This window comes from Zea mays, chromosome 3 (genome assembly GCF_902167145.1).
Source record: "Zea mays cultivar B73 chromosome 3, Zm-B73-REFERENCE-NAM-5.0, whole genome shotgun sequence".
Lineage (NCBI taxonomy): Eukaryota > Viridiplantae > Streptophyta > Magnoliopsida > Poales > Poaceae > Zea > Zea mays.
Genome location: NC_050098.1, coordinates 120,296,718 through 120,315,782, shown reverse-complemented (window position 1 = coordinate 120,315,782; position 19,065 = coordinate 120,296,718). Strand labels below are relative to the sequence as shown.

At 45.0% G+C, this 19,065-nt stretch overlaps 1 protein-coding gene across 1 annotated transcript; it reads right to left on the bottom strand.

Annotated features, from left to right (window-relative positions):
* Window positions 1-17,793: 17,793 nt before the first annotated feature.
* Window positions 17,794-18,591, bottom strand: LOC100280399 (uncharacterized). The gene has a single exon (NM_001153322.2). The coding sequence runs from the start codon at window positions 18,506-18,508 to the stop codon at window positions 17,999-18,001; it is 510 nt and encodes a 169-aa protein (NP_001146794.1). The 5' UTR covers window positions 18,509-18,591; the 3' UTR covers window positions 17,794-17,998.
* Between the last annotated feature and the right edge of the window lie 474 nt (window positions 18,592-19,065).

Below are 19,065 nucleotides of genomic sequence, written 5' to 3'. Positions count from 1 at the left end.
CCATCCTCTTCTATATATTTAAGCATTTCAATTATTGTTTTTATATTATTAAAATTGTCGTGCAAAAATATGATTGGTACATAGAGTCCAAAACTTTTAAATAGAATAAATAACGCTCTTAGGCACAAGGGGTAGAGTGAACTATTTGATATGATTTAATTATTAAAAAATTATATTAGCCTAATTCAATTCCTATGGACATCTTGGCCCTTTCACCAAACATCCTCTTACAAAATCAACACCTTAAAAAATTAGTTGCATAGTACCTTTTTCACATCCATGATGCCTCAGATAACACTATTCATAATTCCTTTGCAATTTATGCTCAAAAAAACATAACACGATACGTCTTCTGTAGCTCATCGGCTACCTGTCCTCTGGAGCCACAGTCACGGGCGGTGATCCCTTGCATCCTGACACCAATTCCGGAGCACTGTGCGGCCGTGAACAGAAGGGGTCACTGAGCGAGCGCTTCCACTTCCTAGCAGCATGCCGCTTGCTACTTGTACCAGCAGGGACTGCAGCAGAATAAGAGTGTGAGGTCTCAGGAACACCAACATCGAACTTCTCTTGGGGTTTATTTGGCATGTTGTGGCTTCGTTGATTCCCACCAAAGAACTTGTCGCTTGACGATTTGCTTAAACTAGAACAGAAAACACCATCGTCAGTTAAATAGTCGTTCTCACGAGCACCTAAGCTACAAGGTCTTCTGAATCAACTCAATACTCACTTGGAATCTAAAGGTCCTGAATTCTTGCTTGCTTGTTATCATCGGTTTCAGAATTTTGGTAGAATTCCTCCTTTGGCATCAGCCTGGCCTCTTGGATTTGTCATTTTGAAAAATTAAATATTGTGTCTGTTTTTGTGGTCCATTGGTCCTGCTGCAGTCATTTGTTAGCAGAAGACATATTTTTCTAGATGCTGATAAGAAAGAACTTCACTAATTGGTCCCCTACTATCTAAGTTTGCAGATTGAATCACGTGACAATGGCTTGGAGATGTAGTCTGTAAATAACAAAGGGCTTATGGAAGAGCTACATAAATTGCTTGAGCATCTGCGGATTCCACAGGAGGTATGATGGAGAGAAATAATATTCATCTCCCTAAATTGATGTCTAATATTTATTGATTTATTTATTTATTTTTGCTTATATCCAATTCAGTTTGCAGCATCATTAACTGGAGGCTCATTTGAAGAGTCGCGGATGCTAAAAAATGTTGAGGCATGTGAATGGTTGACAGGGGCCATTCGCAGTCTTGAAGTTCCTAATTTGGACCCATGCTATGTCAACAAGCGCGCTGTGAGCTACCTTTTTCTTGTTTTCTGCTACAATTTAATAGTGCATGGAATTGATCATGCTAAATTGCAGAATTGTTAATATTATAGAGTTTAGGGTATGCTAACTTGAGTTGATTCAGAAGACCTTGTAGCCGTTCTTCACTTCGGTCCTCATCACTCCCTGAATTAGGCCGGACATCAGCTTCTTCTTCCTCGGCGAGAAACGGATGCAAACAGAGACAGAGCGTGAGGGTTTAGGGTTTGATCGATGGATGTGGTCGGGGAAGGGATGCTAGTGCGTCGGGAGGTGGGCCCACGGGGTTGGAGCTAGGGCAGGACGGGAGGGGTTGGAGGGTGCCCACCTCTGCAGCCACGACACGCCGGTGCATCGGGAGGCGGGCTCGGGGGAGCAGGCGCGAGGTGCACCGGGGGAGGCGGCATCAAGTCTGGCAATCCGAACTGCCCTCCTCTTGGCCCCATCCTCCTCGCCCCTCACCGGCCCCATGGGCTCATCGTCTCTCTCCCATAGGAGGATGACATTATCGAATCCGACAGCTACGAACTGGAGGTCGGGTCGCGCCTAGCCACGGTCGAGCAGATCGCCGTGGTGTTCAGTGTCGTGGGGTGGACGGTAGTCGTGGCAGCGGAAGTGGAGGCGGAGGGATCATCGTTGTCGGAGGTGAAAGGGAATTAGGCTTACACCTAGTTCCTAAGTAATTTTGGTGGTTGAATTGCCCAACACAAATAATTGGACTAACTAGTTTGCTCTAGTGTATAAGTTATAAAGGTGTAAAAGGTTCACACTTAGCCAATAAAAAAAGATCAAATATTGGATTCAACAAAGGAGCAAAGGGACAACCGAAGGCACCTCTGGTCTGGGGCACCGGACTGTCCGGTGTACACCGGACAGTGTCCGGTGCACCACCGGACAGTGTCCGGTGCACCAGAGGACTCCAACTCAAACTCACCACCTTCGGGAATTTCCGGAGGCACTCCGCTATAATTCACCGGACAGTGTCCGGTGCTCCAAGGAAGAGCGGCCTCCGGAACTCGCCAGCCTCGGGAAAACACAGCGGCTGCTCCGCTATAATTCACCGGACATGTCCGGTGTACACCGGACTGTCCGGTGAACCAGCAGAGCAACGACTACTTCGCGCCAACGGTCACCTGCAGGCGCATTCAATGCGCGCCAGAAGCGCGCAGAAGTCAGGCACGCCCATTCTGGCGCACCGGACATTGAACAGTACATGTCCGGTGTGCACCGGACATCCAGGCGGGCCCAGAAGTCAGAACTCCAACGGTCGGAATCCAACGGCATTGGTGACATGGCTGGCGCACCGGACATGTCCGGTGCACCATACGACAGACAGCCTCCACCAACGGTCATGTTTGGTGGTTGGGGCTATAAATACCCCAACCACCCCACCATTCATGGTATCCAAGTTTTCCAGCTTCCAACCACTATACAAGAGCTAGCATTCATTGCAAAGCACACCAAAAGAGATCAAATCCTCTCCCAACTCCATACAAAGCCTTAGTGACTAGAGAGAGTGATTTGTAGTGTTCATTTGAGCTCTTGCGCTTGGATCGCTTCTTTTCTTTCGCATTCTTTCTTGAGATCATACTCACTTGTAAATGAGGCAAGAGACACCAATTGTGTGGTGGTCCTTGCGGGAAGTTTGATTCCCAAGTGATTTGAGAAGAGAAGCTCACTCGGTCCGAGGGACCGTTTGAGAGAGGGAAGGGTTGAAAGAGACCCAGCCTTTGTGGCCTCCTCAACGGGGAGTAGGTTTGCAAGAACCGAACCTCGGTAAAACAAATTCGCGTGTCACACTTCATTATTTGCTTGCGATTTGTTTTTCACGCCCTCTCTCGCGGACTCGTTTTTATTTCTAACGCTAACTCGGCTTGTAGTTGTGTTTATATTTGTAAATTTCAGTTTCGCCCTATTCACCCCCCTCTAGGCGACTATCAATTGGTATCAGAGCCCGGTGCTTCATTAGAGCCTAACCGCTCGAAGTAATGTCGGGAGATCACGCCAAGAAGGAGATGGAGACCGGCGAAAAGCCCACTACAAGCCACGGGAGCACTTCATCGGAAGAGTCCCGCACCAAGAGGAAGGAGAAGAAAGACTCCTCCAAAGGGAAGGAGAAGAAGAAGGACTCCTCCAAAGGGAAGGAGAAGAAATCTTCTTCACACAAAGAGAAGAAGGAGAAGTCTTCCTCCCACAAGCCGCAACGGAGTGGGGACAAGAAAAAGAGGATGAGGAAGGTGGTCTACTACGAGACCGATTCTTCATCGGCATCCACCTCCGGCTCTGACGCGGCGTCCGTCACTTCTAAACGCCAAGAGCGTAAGAAGTATAGTAAGATTCCCCTACGCTACCCTCGCATTTCTAAACATACACCTTTACTTTCCGTCCCATTAGGCAAACCACCAACTTTTGATGGTGAAGATTATGCTAGGTGGAGTGATTTAATGCGATTTCATCTAACCTCACTCCACAAAAGTATATGGGATGTTGTTGAGTTTGGTGCACAGGTACCATCCGTAGGGGATAAAGATTATGATGAGGACGAGGTTGCCCAAATCGAGCACTTCAACTCTCAAGCAACAACAATACTCCTCGCTTCTCTAAGTAGAGAGGAGTATAACAAAGTACAAGGGTTGAAGAGCGCCAAGGAGGTTTGGTATGTGCTCAAAACCGCACACGAAGGAGATGAGCTCATAAAGATCACCAAGCGGGAGACGATCGAGGGGGAGCTCGGTCGATTCCGGCTTCGCAAAGGGGAGGAGCCACAAAACATGTACAACCGGCTCAAGACCTTAGTGAATCAAGTGCGCAACCTCGGGAGAAAAAAGTGGGATGACCACGAGATGGTTAAGGTTATTCTAAGATCTCTTATTTTCCTTAACCCTACTCAAGTTCAATTAATCCGTGGCAACCCAAGATATACACTAATGACCCCCGAGGAAGTAATCGGGAATTTTGTAAGTTTTGAGTGCATGATCGAAGGCTCGAGAAAGATCAACGAGCTTGATGATCCCTCCACGTCCGAAGCTCAACCCGTCGCATTCAAGGCGACGGAAGAAAAGAAGGAGGAGTCTACACCAAGTCGACAACCAATCGACGCCTCCAAGCTCGACAATGAGGAAATGGCGCTCGTCATCAAGAGCTTCCGCCAAATCCTCAAACAAAGGGGGGGGGAAAGATTACAAGTCCCGCTCCAAAAAGGTTTGCTACAAGTGTGGTAAGCCCGGTCACTTTATAGCTAAATGTCCATTTTCATGTGATAGTGACAGGGGCGACGACAAGAAGGGGAGAAGAAAGGAGAAGAAGAGGTACTACAAGAAGAAGGGCGGCGATGCCCATGTTTGTCGGGAGTGGGACTCCAACGAAAGCTCAAGCGACTCCTCCGACGACGAGGACGCCGCCAACATCGCCGTCACCAAAGGACTTCTCTTCCCCAACGTCGGCCACAAGTGCCTCATGGCAAAGGACGGCAAAAAGAAGAAGGTTAAATCTAAATCCTCCACTAGATATGAATCCTCTAGTGATGAAAATGTTAGTGATGAGGAAGATAACTTGCGATCTCTTTTTGCCAACCTCAACATGCAACAAAAAGAGAAACTTAATGAATTGATTAGTGCCATTCATGAAAAGGATGATCTCTTGGACACCCAAGAGGACTTCCTTATTAAAGAAAATAAGAAGCATGTTAAGGTTAAAAATGCTTATGCTCTAGAAATTGAGAAATGTGAAAAACTATCTAGTGAGCTAAGCACTTGCCATGAGACAATAGACAACCTTAGAAATGAAAATGCTAATTTGTTAGCTAAGGTTGATTCTCATGTTTGTAATGTTTCAATTGCCAATTCTAGAAATAATAATGATGATTTACTTGCTAGGATTGAAGAATTGAACATTTCTCTTGCTAGCCTTAGGATTGAAAATGAAAAATTACTTGCTAAGGCTAAAGATTTTGATGTTTGCAATGCTACTGTTTCCGACCTTAGAAGTAAAAATGAAATATTGCATGCTAAGGTTGTAGAACTAAAATCTTGCAAACCCTCTACATCTACTGTTGAGCACACTTCTATTTGTACTAGATGTAGAGATGTTAATGTTGATGCTATTCATGATCACATGGCTTTAATTAAACAACAAAATGATCATATAGCAAAATTAGATGCTAAAATTGCCGAGCATAACTTAGAAAATGAAAAATTTAAATTTGCTAGAGGTATGCTCTATAGTGGGAGACGCACTGGCATTAAGGATGGCATTGGCTTCCAAAAGGGGGACAATGTTAAACTTAATGCCCCTCCTAAAAGATTGTCTAATTTTGTAAAGGGCAAGGCTCCCATGCCTTAGGATAACGAGGGTTACATTTTGTACCCTGTTGGTTATCCTGAGAGCAAGATTAGGAGAATTCATTCTAGGAAGTCTCACTCTGGCCCTAACCATGCTTTTATGTATAAGGGTGAGACATCTAGCTCTAGGCAACCAACCCGTGCTAAGTTGCCTAAGAAAAGAACTCCTAGTGCATCAAATGAACATAGCCTTTCATTTAAAACTTTTGATGCATCTTATGTGTTGACTAACAAATCCGGCAAAGTAGTTGCCAAATATGTTGGGGGCAAGCACAAGGGGTCAAAAACTTGTGTTTGGGTACCCAAAGTTCTTGTGTCTAATGCCAAAGGACCCAAAACCATTTGGGTACCTAAAGTCAAGAACTAAAATTGTTTTGTAGGTTTATGCATCCGGGGGCTCAAGTTGGATACTCGACAGCGGGTGCACAAACCACATGACAGGGGAGAAGAAAATGTTCTCCTCCTACGAGAAAAACCAAGATCCCCAACGAGCTATCACATTCGGGGATGGAAATCAAGGTTTGGTCAAAGGTCTTGGTAAAATAGCTATATCTCCTGACCATTCTATTTCCAATGTTTTTCTTGTAGATTCATTAGATTACAATTTGCTTTCTGTATCTCAATTATGCAAAATGGGCTACAACTGTCTTTTCACTGATATAGGTGTCACTGTCTTTAGAAGAAGTGATGATTCAATAGCATTTAAGGGAGTGTTAGAAGGTCAGCTATACTTGGTAGATTTTGATAGAGCTGAACTCGACACTTGTTTAATTGCTAAGACTAACAGGGGCTGGCTCTGGCATCGCCGACTAGCACATGTTGGGATGAAGAATCTTCACAAGCTTCTAAAGGGAGAACACATTTTACGACTAACAAATGTTCATTTTGAGAAAGACAGGGTTTGTAGCGCATGCCAGGCAGGAAAGCAAGTTGGTGCCCATCATCCACACAAGAACATCATGACGACCGACAGGCCGCTTGAGCTACTCCACATGGATCTATTCGGCCCGATTGCTTACATTAGCATCGACGGGAGTAAGTATTGTCTTGTAATTGTGGATGACTATTCTCGCTTCACTTGGGTATTCTTTTTGCAGGAAAAATCTCAAACCCAAGAGACCTTAAAGGGATTCTTGAGACGGGCTCAAAATGAGTTCGGATTAAGGATCAAGAAAATAAGAAGCGACAACGGAATGGAGTTCAAGAACTCACAAATTGAAGGCTTCCTTGAGGAGGAGGGCATCAAGCATGAGTTCTCTTCTCCCTACACCCCTCAACAAAATGGTGTAGTGGAGAGGAAGAATCGAACTCTATTAGACATGGCTAGAACCATGCTTGATGAGTACAAGACTTCGGATCGGTTTTGGGCGGAGGCGGTCAACACCGCTTGCTACGCCATCAACCGGTTGTATCTACATCGAATCCTCAAGAAGACATCCTATGAACTCCTAACCGGTAAAAAGCCCAACATTTCATATTTTAGAGTCTTTGGTAGCAAATGCTTTATTCTTGTTAAAAGAGGTAGAAAATCCAAATTTGCTCCCAAGACTGTAGAAGGCTTTTTACTAGGATATGATTCAAACACAAGGGCATATAGAGTCTTTAACAAGTCCACTGGACAAGTTGAAGTTTCTTGTGACGTTGTGTTTGATGAGACTAACGGCTCTCAAGTAGAGCAAGTTGATCTTGATGAGACAGGTAATGAAGAGGCTCCGTGCATCGCGCTAAGGAACATGTCCATTGGGGATGTGTGTCCTAAGGAATCCGAAGAGCCTCCAAATGCACAAGATCAACCTTCCTCCTCCACGCAAGCATCTCCACCGACTCAAAATGAGGATGAAGCTCAAGTTGATGAAATAGAAGATCAAGCGAATGAGCCACCTCAAGATGATGGCAATGATCAAGGGGGAGATGCAAATGATCAAGAAAAGGAGAATGAAGAGCAAAGACCGCCACACCCAAGAGTCCACCAAGCAATCCAACGAGATCACCCCGTCGACACCATCCTCGGCGACATTCATAAGGGGGTAACTACTAGATCTCGTGTTGCACATTTTTGTGAGCATTACTCTTTTGTTTCCTCTATTGAGTCACACAGGGTAGAGGAAGCACTCCAAGATTCGGATTGGGTGGTGGCGATGCAAGAGGAGCTCAACAACTTCACTAGGAATGAGGTATGGCATTTAGTTCCACGTCCTAATCAAAATGTTGTAGGAACCAAATGGGTCTTCCGCAACAAGCAAGATGAGCATGGTGTGGTGACAAGGAACAAAGCTCGACTTGTGGCCAAAGGATACTCCCAAGTCGAAGGTTTGGATTTCAGTGAAACCTATGCACCCGTAGCTAGGCTTGAGTCAATTCGCATATTATTGGCCTATGCTACTTACCATGGCTTTAAGCTTTATCAAATGGACGTGAAAAGTGCCTTCCTCAATGGACCAATCAAGGAAGAGGTCTATGTTGAGCAACCTCCCGGCTTTGAAGACAGTAAGTACCCTAACCATGTTTATAAGCTCTCTAAGGCGCTTTATGGGCTCAAGCAAGCCCCAAGAGCATGGTATGAATGCCTTAGAGATTTCCTTATTGCTAATGACTTCAAAGTCGGAAAGGTCGATCCTACGCTCTTTACCAAAACACTTGAGAATGATTTATTTGTATGCCAAATTTATGTTGATGATATTATATTTGGGTCTACTAACAAATCTACATGTGAAGAGTTTAGTAGGATCATGACACAAAAGTTCGAGATGTCTATGATGGGGGAGTTGAGGTACTTCTTGGGATTTCAAGTGAAGCAACTCCATGAGGGCACCTTCATTAGCCAAACGAAGTATACTCAAGACATTCTAAACAAGTTTGGGATGAAGGATGCCAAGCCCATCAAGACACCCATGGGAACTAATAGGCATCTCGACCTCGACACGGGAGGTAAGTCCGTGGATCAAAAGGTATACCGGTCGATGATAGGTTCTTTACTCTATTTATGTGCATCTCGACCGGATATTATGCTTTCCGTATGCATGTGTGCAAGATTCCAAGCCGACCCTAAGGAAGCTCACCTTACGGCCGTAAAACGAATCTTGAGATATTTGGCTTATACTCCTAAGTTTGGGCTTTGATATCCTAGGGGATCCACGTTTGATTTGATTGGATATTCGGATGCCGATTGGGCGGGGTGCAAAATCAATAGAAAGAGCACATCGGGGACTTGCCAGTTCTTGGGAAGATCCTTGGTGTCTTGGGCTTCAAAGAAGCAAAATTCGGTCGCTCTTTCCACCGCCGAAGCCGAGTACATTGTCGCGGGCCATTGTTGCGCGCAACTGCTTTGGATGAGGCAAACCCTGCGGGACTACGGTTACAAATTAACCAAAGTCCCTTTGCTATGTGATAATGAGAGTGCAATCAAGATGGCGGATAATCCCGTCGAGCATAGCCGCACTAAGCACATAGCCATTCGGTATCACTTTTTACGGGATCACCAACAAAAGGGAGATATCGAGATTTCTTACATTAATACTAAAGATCAATTAGCCGATATCTTTACCAAGCCACTTGATGAACAAACTTTTAACAAACTTAGGCATGAGCTCAATATTCTTGATTCGCGCAATTTCTTTTGCTAACTTGCACACATAGCTCATTTGTATACCGTGATCATGTCTCTTTCATATGCTATGACTAATGTGTTTTCAAGTCTATTTTAAACCAAGTCATAGGTGTATTGAAAGGGAATTGGAGTCTTCGGCGAAGACAAAGGCTTCCACTCCGTAACTCATCCGTCGCCGTCGCTCCGTGCCACTCTCCATCTTTGGGGGAGAGAGCAAAAGGACTTTGTCTTTGGTATAATCTTGACTCATTTATTTATGACCAAAGGAGAAGAAAGTACTTCAAGGGCTCTAATGATTCCGTTTTTGGCGATTCATGCCAAAGGGGGAGAGAGTATGAGCCCAAAGCAAAAGGACCGACCCACCACCAATTTCAAAAACTTAGTTTTTCAAAGAATATTTTCAATTGGTCTCCTATTGTGTTCAAAAGGGGGATAAAAGTAGTATTTCAAAATGATATATCAAAACCTTCTTGAACACTAAGAGGAGGATCTCATTTAGGGGGAGTTTTGTTTAGTCAAAGGAAAAGCATTTGAAACAGGGGGAGAAAATTTCAAATCTTGAAAATGCTTTGCAAAATCTTATTCATTTACCTTTGACTATTTGCAAAAGAACTTTGAAAAGGGTTTACAAAATAGTTTGCAAAAACAAAACATGTGGTGCAAGAGTGGTCCAAAATGTTAAAAGAGAAGAAACAATCCATGCATATCTTGTAAGTATTAATATTGGCTCAATTCCAAACAACCTTTGCACTTACATTATGCAAACTAGTTCAATTATGCACTTCTATATTTGCTTTGGTTTGTGTTGGCATCAATCACCAAAAAGGGGGAGATTGAAAGGGAATTAGGCTTACACCTAGTTCCTAAGTAATTTTGGTGGTTGAATTGCCCAACACAAATAATTGGACTAACTAGTTTGCTCTAGTGTATAAGTTATACAGGTGTAAAAGGTTCACACTTAGCCAATAAAAAAAGATCAAATATTGGATTCAACAAAGGAGCAAAGGGACAACCGAAGGCACCTCTGGTCTGGGGCACCGGACTGTCCGGTGTACACCGGACAGTGTCCGGTGCACCAGAGGACTCCAACTCAAACTCACCACCTTCGGGAATTTCCGGAGGCACTCCGCTATAATTCACCGGACTGTCTGGTGTACACCGGACAGTGTCCGGTGCTCCAAGGAAGAGCGGCCTCCAGAACTCGCCAGCCTCGGGAAAACGCAGCGGCTGCTCCGCTATAATTCACCGGACATGTCCGGTGTACACCGGACTGTCCGGTGAACCAGCAGAGCAACGGCTACTTCGCGCCAACGGTCACCTGCAGGCGCATTCAATGCGCGCCAGAAGCGCACAGAAGTCAGGCACGCCCATTCTGGCGCACCGGACATTGAACAGTACATGTCCGGTGTGCACCGGACATCCAGGCGGGCCCAGAAGTCAGAACTCCAACGGTCGGAATCCAACGGCATTGGTGACGTGGCTGGCGCACTGGACATGTCCGGTGTGCACCGGACTGTCCGGTGCACCATACGACAGACACCCTCCACCAACGGTCATGTTTGGTGGTTGGAGCTATAAATACCCCAACCACCCCACCATTCATGGTATCCAAGTTTTCCAGCTTCCAACCACTATACAAGAGCTAGCATTCATTGCAAAGCACACCAAAAGAGATCAAATCCTCTCCCAACTCCATACAAAGCCTTAGTGACTAGAGAGAGTGATTTGTAGTGTTCATTTGAGCTCTTGCGCTTGGATCGCTTCTTTTCTTTCGCATTCTTTCTTGAGATCATACTCACTTGTAAATGAGGCAAGAGACACCAATTGTGTGGTGGTCCTTGCGGGAAGTTTGATTCCCAAGTGATTTGAGAAGAGAAGCTCACTCGGTCCGAGGGACCGTTTGAGAGAGGGAAGGGTTGAAAGAGACCCAGCCTTTGTGGCCTCCTCAACGGGGAGTAGGTTTGCAAGAACCGAACCTCGGTAAAACAAATCCGCGTGTCACACTTCATTATTTGCTTGCGATTTGTTTTTCACGCCCTCTCTCGCGGACTCGTTTTAATTTCTAACGCTAACCCGGCTTGTAGTTGTGTTTATATTTGTAAATTTCAGTTTCGCCCTATTCACCCCCCTCTAGGCGACTATCAGGAGGCGAGGCCGAGGTTGTGGAGGCGGTGGACGATGGAGTCGATGGACGTGGTCGGGGATGGGACGGGGGCCAAAGTTGCGGCGATACGGGAGGGTCGGAGACTCGGAGGGCGTCCTGAGGCGGGTTCGGGGGAGCAGGCACGAGTGCGCTGGTAGATGCGGTGATAGAGAGGAAGGGAGCGGCGGCGTGGGCGGTTCCGTGGAGGACGCGCTACAGAGTTTGAGCCCGTAGCAGTCGGACGGTGTAGATTGACACATGCGAGTCGGACAGTTGAGATTGCACAAAGGCAGAACGGTAGACTACCCTTACAGCCTTAATAAGTAGTATATATCAATAGCAAAATAAATATCACCTTAAAGGTAGGCAACAAAGCATAAAACAAGCTTTGAAAAATAAGAGCGTATTAGAGACCAAATTATTGTACAGTTTGCGAGTAGTAGACTAGTAGTATGTACAGGGCCGAGGAGGACCGGACCGACGTACATCTCGCTGACTTTGACAAGTCAATGCGTGCATGCTGCCGGCTGCAGTGGATCGTCGAGCTGCCACGTACTTCCACACCGTACTACAGACTGAGCAATGCGACCACGAGACCGTGCAGTGTCGTATGCAGACCGCATGCACACCTGGGCTGGGCTGGGCCGGCTGGACAGGGGGAGACACGGTCCGCCGGTCCATCAAGTCGCAGTCGCAGTCGCATCCAGCCCAGCCACCCATCCACCCAGCATGTGCGCGGCGAGCCGGCGACACGGTGCCAGGACCTGCCGCTGCCAGCCCATCACCTAGAGTGTCAAACCGTCAACTATCCATCAACCGGGGTACGACCGTACGTTGCTTTGCTTGGGGTTAGGGCTTGACCAAAAACTTGTAGCTCGTTAACTCGCTCGACTCGACTCGACAGTGGCTCGACTCGACTCGACTCGTTTATAATTTGTAACGAGTTGAGCTTGTATTTCAACTCGTTACGTTAACGAGCCAGCTCGAGCTGGCTCGCGAGCTGATTCGCGAGCCAAACGAGTTAGAGTAATTAGTCAAATCACAATAATCTCCGATCCAAAATAGTTAATCTTGTACTCTACTATAGTTAATCCTGTTCTTTGTTGAGTGTGGAATCTTAAGTTGCAAACTCTATTCTTTTTTCTAAATAGATCTCCTTGTTTTCTTTTGCTACATGTTTTTATATCCGTTCGTAGACACTAGACATGGTATTATCGAGCTGGCTCGCGAGCTAAACGAGCCAGCTCGAGTTGGCAAACGAGTCGAGCCGAGTTGGATCTTTAGCTCGTTAACATAACGAGTCGAGTCGAGCCAGCTCGTTATCTTAATGAGCCAGCTCGAGTCGAGTCGAGTCGAGCCGAGCCAGCTCGATATCCACCCCTACTTGGGGTTAGTACTTCTGCACGACGGTGGATAGATTCCCGGCCTCTTGCACCAACACGACTAACGTATGAATCCGACTCTTTGACGAATGTAATTTATCGAACACTTAACAAAAACTTACTTTATCAAATGAAATAATCACCATAATAAAGCACTCGGTGAAGATCGTTTTTGCCGAGAGCCAAACGGTCGGCATAAAATGGCTCTCGGCAAAGACGTCTTCCACTCCTACTTATCTCATATGTGAGCAAAGAGCACGAGCCTAGGTCCAATCATACCATCTCGGCAAGACAACTCATAGCATCAAATACATGAACTCCATATTATTCCTTACCTATTCGTCGTTCATTTATTATTATATATCTTCTCTTTGCATTATCGTAACATTATGACAAAATATTACAGATTCAGCTACAAGAAGAGATGATGCAACATGGGGATATGAATGGCAATGGGTCGGGTTCAGGTCGGGTAGAGTAAATACCCGCCCACGACCATACCCACGGGGTTACTCCTACCCAACCGTGACCATACCCGTGGGTAAAACTTTGTACCCGTGCTCATACCCGGATATGACAACTTTCATGAAACAATGTCTAATTTTTATCACACCCTCTACATATGGTATCATAACATCTCGACCAAGTTTCATGATTTTCTGACTTTTTGTGTTTTATACAATTTTTAACAACTAGATCTCAACTTCGTGGTCATGTTACATGAACATGGTGTTCAAAATTTGTGCTTTGTTCCTAAATTAGGTCGTGACTTGTTCTCAATAACATGAGTATCATTTTGGCATTCATTGCTTTCCATTTTTTTAGCGACTTGCAGTTCAAATTTGAATTATTTGAAGAAATTCAATTAAATAAATTAAATGTAATAGGTATAGTAAACACTTTCATAATTGTGCCAAAATTGAACATATAGGTCCATAGGCTGTATTTACACAATAGAAAAAGTTTGTAAAAAAGTAAATAAACTTTGCTGAGTGTCAAGAGAAGACACTCGACAGATAATTTCTTTGTCGAGTGTCCGTCTGTGACACTCGGCAAAGAATTACTTTATCGAGTGTCTTCCTAAAGCCTTCAACGAAGTGGTGTTTGACACCCATCACAAATTTTATGGACTAACAAGTTTGCCTAGTTGGTTATTTCTCAGGTGCATAAGTTAATCTTCATCAATTCTAAGTCGACTGTCTGGAATACCATAGATTATTCCGGACAGGAGAAGCTTTTTGGAAATTCACCTGTGCGCGGACCGTTCGGCCCTTCTAGCGGATTGTCCAGGCCCTTCTAGCGGACCGTCCATGACACTAAGGTGTGCCTTGGACAGGAACTATGTAAAACATGAGTTAACACTACAGACTGTCCGAACGAGAAGCAAGCATCGACCGGGACCAAGCCCGGACCGTCCGGCCTCAGGCGTGGACCGTCCAGTCGTTGAAAAACCATAAAACCTCGAAGGTGACGGGTTTAGTAAAATGCATTTTTAGCGTCCTCGTGGGCCATCCTGGTTGCACGACCGGACCGTCCGCGACTGTTGTGTCTAACATCTGACGACGTATTTAATGCACTATAGCCGTTGATATAGCCGTTACTGCTGACCGTTGAGATTTCAGTCGTTGATGTACACGGGGCAGGGGCGGACCTTTCGGACCAGGAGCGCGGACGTCCGCGATTGGTAGAAAAGGGGCAACGACTAGGAAGTGGTTGGTGGCTATAAATACAACCCCAACCACCTCCACTCAACACACCCAAGCATTCTACTCATACACATTCAATACAAGAACTAGCAATCCATTCCAATACACATTCAAAGCTTCCAACCTCTCCAAGTGCCACAATTAAGACAAGTGATCATTAGTGATTAGTGACTTGAGAGAGTGTGATTCGTATTTCATTTGTTGCTCTTGTTGCTTGGTTTTTAATTGTGCTTTCTTCACCTCCTTCTAAATTCTCTAGTGACTTGTAAAGCTAGCAAGAGACATCTAAGTGTGTGGTGGTCCTTGCGGGGTTTTAGTGATCCTTGAGATTAAGAAGAAGCACTCAACCGGTCTAAGTGATCATTTGAGATAGAGAAAGGGTTGAAAAAGACTCGGCCTCCATGGCCTCCTTAACAGGAAGTAAGTTCTTCGGAACTGAACCTCGGGAAACAAATCATTGTGTTCATTTGTGTTTATCATTATCCTATGATTTGATTCTTCCTCTCCCCTCTCTCCAAGTTCTCTTGCTCACAATATTTTGAGTTAGCTCCCAAAGTTATCTGCAATGATTGAGCAACTCATAGCAAGAAGAACTCTCTTATGCACTCCGATTTTGTTATTACTTGTTTCTAATCCTTACCCGAGTGAAGTTCGTGTTTAAAGTTTATAATTTTCAGGTTTCACCCCCTCTAGGTGACGTTCAGTTTTTTATAAAAAAAATGACGAGTGTCGTCCTCGGAACACTCGGCAAAGTGTTATTTAAAAAAATTCGGGTGCTAGATCTCGGGCACTCGGCAAAACAGGTTTATGTAACCCTAACCAGCCGACTCTCTCTCACACTTCTTTACTCACTCACTCCACGCAGTCATCGTCTCTACCGCACCCCGCACCCAGCCTCCGCACACCGCCACTAGCACTTGAGCTCCGACGACCGCCCACCTCTGTGTGCTCCATCGCCATCCACGGCTCCATCGTCGGGAACATGCCAATAGTTGATTTCTTTTTCATATATTTTCTATGTTTTCTCTAATTGTTTATTCCATCTGCATACATGTGAGTCTTTGGCCAAATAACTCAAACAAGTAGAAATTTAGTGTTAGATGACAATGGTATTCTTTGGCCATCTATTTTTGTTTAGTTATTAGGAATATATATTCTAATACAATTATTTTCCTAGAGTAAAAAAACTACTTGTAAGATGAGCTATAACGTTGTGAGCCATTAATCAAGAGACCTTTAGTACTAGTTTGTAGTCTCGATCGAAGTAGTTGATGTGCATGGATTGAAGTAGTTGATGTGGTTGGATATATTGAAGTAGTTGATGACCATTATAATATAAGTAGTTGATGTGTAAATGTCCATTGTAATTCAAGTAGTTGATGTGTAAATGTTCATTGTTTCTATTAGTAGCTCTCTAGTGTTGCTAGAATGCTAGTACTCTTAGTAGGTTGTGTGGTGTTGTCTTCTAGTATACAATGGCGGAGCCAGCCCGCATTCGAAGCCTGGGCATCATTGTTACTATGTCAGATTGTTTTTACCGGCTTGAATAGGAAGATAAATTGAATCAAACGATACTATCTAGGTAGTTTCTATTTGATTTGAAGCAAATCGTTGCTTGGAAAAGTTTGCTCCTTGTGCGCCAACTTGAAGGTCATCGGTCTCCTCCTAGTCCTCACACACCGCTCCTCTTAGTCCACGCACGTCGTCGTGCTATGGGAGAGCACCACGTGTGCGCCAAAGCATGATGCCCCCAAGCTCATAGGCTAGTAGGGTTAGGGAATAGCTGCAACGACGACGACGAACGGTGAGGAGTTATAGGCTCATCACCTCGTATTAAGTAACAATGTCGTGCTCCTTGTAAGGCCTTACGCACCACGTTCATCGTGGCCAGCGGTGATGCCCGAACAGGTGCCCAGCCTACCTGCCTATGGCAACGGGTACATACTTGGTGGATAATGTTTACACATACCCGTACACACGTGATAAAATCATACCCGTCAAAAACCTCGTACCCGCTCACGGGTATGAAATTGTACCAATACCCATACCCGCATGGGTAAAGAAACCCGTCGGGTAACCCACACCCGATTAGATACCCGCTAAACCTCTATTAAATAACATAAATCTAATAAATATATAGCGTATTAAAATTATCAATCATCAAATGTGTGTAGATAAAAGAAGAAAATAATAAATAATGTAGAAACATGCAAGTTGATCATATTATATATATATATATATATATATATATATATATATATATATATATATATATATATATATATATATATATATATATATATGGTTGAGCCGGGTACAAATTATCCCATGAGTACATGGGTATGAGTAGTATATACCCATAGTTGTACTCATCTATCCAATGGATACAATATTGTACCTATTAATATACCCATGGGTAATAAATTTAACCCATACATGTCATTATGTCCCAACGAGTATACGGGTTATGTACCCATTGCTACCTTTATGTCTGCCTCTCTAGTCGGGGTAACAATTTGTCGTCAAAGTCCTCAAGATTGCTGCTTGCTCCGTGGAATGAAGAAAAGAAATCGATCTATTTGTCACTAAAATAAAATCAGTTTTCTTTCTAAAGATTAAAAGTATTTAAATTATTATATATTTTTAGTTACCAGGCATTTGGATCTATTATTTGAGTCGAATTAGAATTTACTCAATAAAGTAGCTTCGCTTGGAATTTAACATTTCATCACTCTCTAAAACTCAGAAATAAGCCTATTTCAACTTCATGGGTGGTGAAGTATGGGAAAAATGATTTTATGTATTAACATAATATGTTTTTATGTTGCAACTTATAAATTGTTCTTTAGCTCACTCCTCTATAATAAAAATGTAGCACATAAATATCTCCAACATATTACTAATAACAGTATACAAATATTTCTCATATAAAATCATATTAGCTTAATTGATCTTTGCCTAAATTAAATTATTATTATTAGAATGGAATTCAATCCAAATGGGGCGTTAAAGATTATCTTTCGTAAATAACACTTTCCTTCGTTTCACAGAACAAAATCAGGACTGCTTAATTTTGGTTAAAGATTAGGATCAGTATGGTAAAGAGAGAGAGAGAAGGTCATGCTTGAGGAGAGCCGCCGGGGGAGTAGACACAAAATAAAATAAAGCCCTCCTCCAACTGGCACCACCTGTGTGTCGGTGGGTGGGTCAAACCAAAATCCCAAATAAATTTCAGCGCTGCAGTTTTGATTTTTGAATGTAGATGGTTCACGTAGGTACGTACGATGGCACGAATTCATCCGTCCATTCGGTAATTAAATTTCTTGTTGAATATTTGATCAGTTACATTACATTACGTACGTTACATTAGAGAGACGGACGCTGATCTTTTTTTTTTTTTGAGGGGGTGAAAAAGAAAAGGGAAGCAGAGACGGATGGAGTGATCCGCCACTCCATCGGCAAGGGACGTGATGGGAAGCGCTAGGCTGATGAAAGGTGGAGATGGGTTCATTGGTGGTGGCCCGTGGCTGCGGCGCCGGCGCCGGCGCCGTCGGAGAGCATCATCATCCTGACGAACTCGTCGTAGTTGACCTGGCCGTCGCCGTCGAGGTCGGCCTCGCGGATCATCTGCTCCACCTCCTCGTCCGTGAGCTTCTCGCCGAGGTTGATCATGACGTGGCGGAGCTCGGTGGCGGAGATGTACCCGTTCTGGTCCTTGTCGAACACCTTGAACGCCTCGCGCAGCTCCTCGTCGGGGTCGGCGCCGCCGCCGGCGCCGCCCCCCGCGGTCTTGCGTGCCATGAGGCCCAGGAACTCGGCGAAGTCGATGGCGCCGTTGCCGTCGGCGTCGGCGTCGCGGATCATCTCGCGCAGCTCCTCCGCGCTGGGCCGCTGCCCCTGCAGCGACCCCATCACCGTCGCCAGCTCCTCCACCGTGATGCACCCGTCGCCGTCCTTGTCGAAGAACGCGAACGCCTCCCGGAACTCGGAGATCTGCTCGGGGTTCAGCAGGTCCATGCTCTCTCTCTCTCGCTGACTGTGACTGTGGCGATGGCTGTGGTGCTGGCGAGGTGTGTGTGTGGCAGAGGAGGCTTGGGTTTTTGGTGCAGCGGAGGGGATGCGGTGGGCGGGCGATTTTATAGGTGGGAGGGGACAGGAGGAGCTGGCATGCTCATTGACTTTTCCATACAGGACAGAGCGTCTCTTTTTACTCAGTCAAACTGCAGATCTGCTGCCTAGCGAAATGGCGTTCAACGGAAGAAAGTGCACGAAAAGAGAAAAGGGAGAGACCATGAATCAAATCACAAATGGCGACCAAAGAAACTCAATCAACAGCAAACACAAAAAGAGGAGAAAAAAGGGTTTGGAGAAGATGGATCAACACGGTCGGGTCGGGCCGTGTTTTCGTGCCAAATGCTGTGGGTATATAATGGGAAAATACACCAGTAAGTACTACTAGCTTCTGGAGAACGGAAAGACCACCCCGCTTATCTTTTTGCCCTCATGTGTCAGCTCGAGTTCGTGTCGTTTAATCAAATTCACTTGGATGACGGGTTCCAAACTTTCCGGACTTT

Excerpts from the sequence above, each read along its gene's own strand:
- LOC100280399 (NM_001153322.2), bottom strand. The coding sequence starts at position 18,508 with ATGGACCTGCTGAACCCCGAGCAGATCTCCGAGTTCCGGGAGGCGTTC.